We start from the raw sequence: 6,576 nt of genomic DNA on the forward strand, positions 1-6,576 counted from the left end.
ACTCCAGTTAGGACATTTCTCTGATGAAATACTTCCAGTATTAACAGATTTTGTTGCCATGTTCATATTGTGGGGGATGGGGGGGGGTCCCTGACCACTGACCACTGACCAGTCCCACTCAGCTCATCATGTCTGTGGATGGATCAGTCTGCTGACAATGACATGAATGTAAAGTCTTGTGTTGGAACCACGTGGAACTGCTTTGCCTGCTGTAATGTATGACTGCATTTGCCCCTCCCCACCCCTGACTACCCCACCCCCCGACTACCCCACCCCACCCCTGACCACTCCACCCTGCTGCACTCGGGTCACTATGTTAAGAGAGAAATAAATATTTTGTGCTTGATGCCATGTCTGCTGTTTTTGAATTCACATGTTGAAGACTGTGTTGTTCTATTGAGCTGCACACCTTCAAAGTACACATTTAAACACACACACGTGGAATTGTTTTGAAAATGTGTTTCAATGTCTATTGAAAAGGAATAAAGAGTGTAGTTTGTAAAGACTCACTCATTATTGTTTATATATGTTAATATGAATTGATGTATAGCCACTGCAGTTTTTTTTACTACTACTATACTATAAAGTCATATGGTTTAATGTACGATTCTGTTTAGTTTAATGGTAAAGTTATAGTTCAGAATCATAGGCAAACACATTAGACTTACAAATTAAAATAAATCAATTTATTAAATCATTCATTAAAAACATAACTATTAGCGGTACAGATATATTAGTTAGTATCCTGTTGATGTTGTGCGTGTTTATTATTAATCATATTATTGGTTCTAGTAGTAATAATAGTCGTATTGTTGTTCGCGGTTCACTGCTGTTTCGCCCGTTGACTGTAGTTTTACCAAATCTTTTAAACAAACCGTCAGATTCGCGACAATGAACCAGTATTCTATTTGCTCGTACGTGTTGTATTATGTTCCCTAGTTAAATAAAAAAATATAATAACGTATAACTACAAATATTAACACATAAATATTGTGGTAAGTCTATGAGGTGTAATACAAAATAGACCCTGGTTTGTGTGGCGAATGTGTCGACGGCGCGCCTCTCAGGCGCAGAGCTACAGCAATGTTACCTCTTTTGTTCAAGCTACTCTCTCAGTTTATGCCTACACAAATCAGTGATGGTGATGTTCTAATGTTTTTTAAAAACATTACACAATTCCTGGGCTTCCCGTGTCCTCGGCTGGAATAATCAAACGGACTGAAAATTGATCTGCAGCTCTTCCGCGGCCCCGTGAGCCTGTCGAAGCCCGCATTCTTCAGCAACGTGGAGTAGTAAGTGTTTACAGCGTCGCTCCTCTGCAGCTTTAAGCGGGAGAACAGACTTTCGTTGTTGTTTAAAAAACACTGTTTCGCTTTTAGAAACTCACTCGCAATTCAACTGTACCGATATGGTTTCAGTCAAAGCACCCAAACAGCAGCGAACGTCAAAACAAACCTGCCTGGTTCCCAACGGGCTGTAATGTTTTACACATTTTTACACCAAAATGCGCAACTATTGTCTAAAAATCCATATATTTGTCAAGTATAGATGTTTGCCCCATGCTTGGCTCCATCATAATCAACATACATGTACTTGTTTCGTCAACATTAAGCTTTAAGGGGGTCAGCGGGATATTTGTGGGACTACACGTCAATGTGGAGGGAAATACGGTGTGATTTTAATTTACAGCCGTTATAACGCAAACAACTATTTTGTTCCTTATTTGTAAAATTCACTGAAAGACAGTGTGTGAATATCCCACAGAGCGGCGTTTCTGAGTGTTGTTGGCTAACGTCTGTTCAGTCACATTCACTTTTACACACGAATTAAAGCAAACAGTTGTGAGTTCGCTACAAGAAGAAGAAACAGCCCATAGTTGTGTTGGTAAAAAAAGGCTTCAGTGAATTACACCGTGAGACAACGTGTCTGTGTTTGTCCTGTGTTCTGGAACGGACGCCCGAGCGGCATTCTCGGTGTTGTTAGCCTGCTAACAGAGTGCAGAGGTTCATTGTTTGAGGAAGAAGCATGCTAAGCTAACATTAGCCTTCATTCTGCTCACCGGAGCTAACCTGGCCGTTGTGTGTGTGTGTATATATATATATATACATTTATTAATTCACTGGCCAGGGACGAACACACACAGACACTCATAAAGACTTTATTGTTAGCTGTGCGTTATGCTAACCAGCCACACACTTGTGTATTTACACGGCAGCAGACTCGGCGGCAGATGCTAATACACTGAGCTACAGTGCAGTGTTTTTACAGTAACAGGAGAAATTAGTGTCAGAGTTAGAAGTGTTGTGTCTCTGCATCACAGCAGGTAAAGCTACCCACGACTTTTCATAGGTCGATGTCTACAAGTGTATAATGAGCAGAAGTAAAACCGTTTCGTGTATTTAGTGGTTTGGCTTTAAAATGTAAAAAAAAAAAACAACTAAAACTCTAAACTCATGACTTCAGCCCCACAACCCTCGACCCCCAGCTACAATCAAAGTGATAGTTGATGCAGTGGTTTGGGGAGAGTTTGTGTTTTGGATTTATTTATTATTACTTTTTGCGTTTTATATACTTACGTATTGTTATTCACGGTTCATCTGATTGGAAATCTAACGCTAATTCTTCTCTGGTCTTTCTTCATGTTCTCCTTGCAGATGTAACCTTGCGGAGCGTCTGTCCCAGCAGTGGCTGTTGGCACCATGGGACTAGACTTCGATGTCAAGACATTCTGTCACAACTTGCGGGCCACCAAGCCGCCCTACGAGTGCCCTGTGGAGACTTGTCGCAAGGTTTACAAAAGCTACAGTGGCATTGAGTATCACCTTTATCACTATGACCACGACAACCCGACCCCCCCACAGACTTTACCCCAGAAGAAGAGAAAAGGACGGCCTCCTCGATCTTCTCTGGCTGGGTCAGGTGATACCGATGACGGTGGAGGTACTGGAGATGGCGGGCCGGGGCAGGGGGGGAACACCCCCGGTAGCCCCAACCGGTCGGAGCGCTCTCACTCCCCCGGCCGAGAGACGATGACTTACGCCCAGGCCCAGCGCATGGTGGAGCTGGATTTCCAGGGACGCATCCACCGCATTTGTATCTTTGAGAACATTGATGTGGTGTCGGAGGAGGACAGTGATGCTGATGATGCTCTACCCTCTGGCGCTGGGGGGAACCTTGGGGGGGTTTGCAATGGCAGTGATGTTGGAAACGGCGGCAGTGAGGGAGGAGGTAGTGGCAAAGACCGGCCGGATGTTCTGTCCTCTAACGGTGGCAAAGCCACTCCGAAGGCCGGCAAGCACAAGAGCAAAGAAAAGAAAAGAGACGGCTCCTCCCATTATCACAGCGCTCAGTCCGGGCCTGCGGTCAAACTCCCCGAGGCCGTTTTCAGAGAGCTGGACCAAGAAAGACCCGACGCTCCTCCACGGCCGTCTTCTTACTACAGGTTTGAAGAAATTTGTTTTTAAGAACAGTTCATTTGTAGAGATTTCAGACATAAATCTTTACTGTCCAACAATATTCACACCACACATTTATCCTAAAGTTTCTGTCTCCTCCGTCTTCTTTAATGTGTTCACTGGTTCAGGGTGAGGCAGTTTTTGTTGTTTATAGTAAAATACTCCATTTCATTAAATGGTTGGTGTCCAACCTCTAACTCTGTCCACACTTTTTTGTCTTGGGAGCCACCAGGCTAAAGTGATCGGCCTACATTCAAACCTCAAATAAATATATACTAACTCATATAAACTGAATATGTTATTATATACATTATATCTTATATATTTGTACTGCCTGACTCAGTACTTCTATGATCCTTACATTAGCCCCAGTGTTCTGTTCCAGTTGCATCTATAATTGTAATTCATATTTTTAGATGTGATCAGGATCCACCAGGCTGTTATCACTGGCCTTTGTTGGTGGATCACACTGTGATCGATCAGTGATCAGTTTCTCCTGAGAACCTGCTCCACAGAAGGAGCTCATTAGAACCGTCTCCAGGATGACTTCCTGTCGTGAGGTGTGACGTCGTAGTTCTGCTGCTGATCAGAATCAGAATCAGAAAAACCCGGTTGATCTGTTGATGTTGCAGCTGCTGCAGGAGCGTCTCATTAACTGGATACAAATATATGATGTTTAGAAATGACCCGACGATGACGGACGTAACGATGCATCGATTAATAACTGTTACAAACGTGTGTGAGTCCTTCTCTCTGACGCCACAGTCTCAGAGTTGACCTTTAACCTGTGTGTGTTTTTCTCACTCCTCTCTGCTGGCGTTCAGGTACATAGACAAGTCCGTGGAGGAGCTGGATGAGGAGGTGGAGTATGACATGGATGAGGAGGACTGCATCTGGCTCGAAATCATGAATGACAAGCGGCGGTGTGACAGCGTGACGCCCATTCCTCAGGAGGTCTTTGAATACCTCATGGATCGCTTGGAGAAGGAGTCGTACTTTGAGAGCCACAACAAGGTAGATTTGAGGAGTGTGTGTTCTGTGGTTGTGCGGCGTTTCCACCGCCCGATCGCTGACGTCCTCTCCCGCCCTCTGCTCAGGCCGACCCCAGCACCTTAATCGACGAAGACGCCGTCTGCTGCATCTGTAATGACGGCGAGTGTCAGAACAGCAACGTGATCCTGTTCTGTGACATGTGCAACCTGGCCGTGCACCAGGAGTGCTACGGCGTGCCCTACATCCCAGAGGGTCAGTGGTTGTGTCGCCGCTGCCTGCAGTCTCCCAGCCGAGCCGTGGACTGCGCTCTGTGTCCTAACAAGGGCGGGGCCTTCAAGCAGACGGACGACGCGCGCTGGGCACATGTGGTGTGCGCGCTGTGGATCCCAGAGGTAAACCACCGCCGCAGCGCACGGAGACGTTACATAACAGGTCCAGTTACATAACGGTGCAGAGACTGAGGTGGTGCAGAAATCTGGGTTCTCCACTCAGAGCAGGTGTGAGGACGTGATGTCATTCACACTGGGTATGAATAATGAGACTGTTTGTTTAGATATCAGTCTCTAAAATCAGCAAATATACAATAAGTATATATATATATATAAGTAGATATAAGTGGGAAAAAAATCTAAAATGGTATTATCAGTTCACGGGGGGGGGGGTATATTTTCTTGTCACAACATGTGGAGGTAGTGAAGATGAAAGAAGGAAAGACTTCACAGGGATCAGTGGGCTGCACAGTGGGCTGCACAGTGGGCTGCACATATATCAGCTGAACCACCAACATAGAGCAGATGACCGGCTTCTTCTAACAGTAGAACAACTGTAACAGTGCAGTGAGTTTGTAGTAGACTGGTTCACCTTCACCTGGACGACTGTTGACATGTGACCGTCTGTGTGGCGTTCCCTCAGGTCTGCTTCGCCAACACGGTCTTTCTGGAGCCGATCGACAGCATCGAACACATCCCTCCCGCCCGATGGAAGCTCACCTGCTACATCTGCAAACAGCGCGGTTCAGGCGCCTGCATCCAGTGTCACAAGGCCAACTGTTACACAGCCTTCCACGTCACCTGTGCCCAGCAGGCCGGGCTCTACATGAAGATGGAGCCGGTCAGAGAGACCGGGGCCAACGGCACGTCCTTCAGTGTCCGCAAGACGGCCTACTGTGACATCCACACGCCCCCGGGTTCCACCCGACCCTTGGCGGGAGTCGGTGGTGCTAGCTTGGGCTCGTCCAACAGCGAAGGTGACCTGGAGGACGACGACGAGCCCAGCATCGGCCACGACGAAGATTCCAAGGGATGGAGCTCGGAACGAGCCAAGAGGGCGAAGGCAAAGTCCAGGCTAAAAATGAAGAAGGCACGAAAGATTCTGGCTGAGAGGAGAGCGGCCGCCCCCGTGGTGTCGGTGCCCTGTATCCCTCCTCACAGGTAAAGGTGGACGTCCTGTCCTAACGTGTCAGTGTTTTGGTGAAGGTGTGTTGTGGTTGAAGACTCTCTCCCGTCTCCACAGACTCAGTAAGATCACCAGTAATCTGACGGTGCCCAGGAAGAGCCAGTTCATGCAGCGACTGCACAGTTACTGGACGCTGAAGAGACAAAGTCGGAACGGCGTCCCCCTGCTCCGGAGGCTCCAGACGCACCTGCAGTCGCAGCGACACATCGACCCCCTCCCGCCACAGCCTCTGTCACAGATCCCTGCTGTAAATGAGTCCCGCGGTTCTGTCCCAGTCTGTCGTCCTTCAGCCGCGCTGAGCGGCTGTCCTGACGGGACGGTGTCTTTGTTCTTGTTGACTTTGCAGATCGACAGTGAGGAGAAACAGGCAGCGTTGAAGGAGCAGCTGAAGGCCTGGCAGCGACTGAGGCACGACCTGGAGAGAGCCAGGCTGCTGGTGGAGCTCATCCGCAAGAGAGAGAAACTCAAGAGGGAGACGGTCAGACCCTGGTTCTACTTACCTACTACTGACAGTCGGGGGGGTGGGGGGTGGTGGTATGGTCAGGAAGCGTATCGAGATATGGGGGCAACGATAGGATGTACTGCTGTATATATTCACAGATGTACTGCAATACTGCAGTCAGGATTATATTGAGTTGCCCCCCCCATCCTAGTCTCAGACTCTGCCCCCCCC

At 47.7% G+C, this 6,576-nt stretch overlaps 1 protein-coding gene across 5 annotated transcripts in view; it reads left to right on the plus strand.

Moving 5' to 3' along the window:
• Positions 1–1,019: 1,019 nt before the first annotated feature.
• The window catches only part of brpf1 (bromodomain and PHD finger containing, 1), an 11,011-nt gene continuing 5,454 nt past the window's right edge, over positions 1,020–6,576 (plus strand). For 2 of the 5 annotated variants that reach the window (XR_003050756.1, XM_025059017.1), the window contains exons 1-6: positions 1,020–1,292; positions 2,655–3,442; positions 4,280–4,469; positions 4,553–4,840; positions 5,361–5,878; positions 5,961–6,381. Coding sequence is in view for 4 of the 5 variants with exons in the window: in XM_025059017.1 (XP_024914785.1) it covers positions 2,700–3,442; positions 4,280–4,469; positions 4,553–4,840; positions 5,361–5,878; positions 5,961–6,381 (2,160 nt within the window). In the remaining variant the exon portion in view is untranslated. Of the gene's footprint in view, positions 1,293–1,340; positions 1,885–1,916; positions 2,324–2,654; positions 3,443–4,279; positions 4,470–4,552; positions 4,841–5,360; positions 5,879–5,960; positions 6,382–6,576 lie in introns of those variants that run through there. The other 3 variants (XM_008319385.3, XM_025059019.1, XM_025059018.1) reach the window with 3 other exon arrangements.

This window comes from Cynoglossus semilaevis, chromosome 10, assembly GCF_000523025.1.
Source record: "Cynoglossus semilaevis isolate Cse_v1.0 chromosome 10, Cse_v1.0, whole genome shotgun sequence".
NCBI classification, from domain to species: Eukaryota; Metazoa; Chordata; class Actinopteri; order Pleuronectiformes; family Cynoglossidae; genus Cynoglossus; species Cynoglossus semilaevis.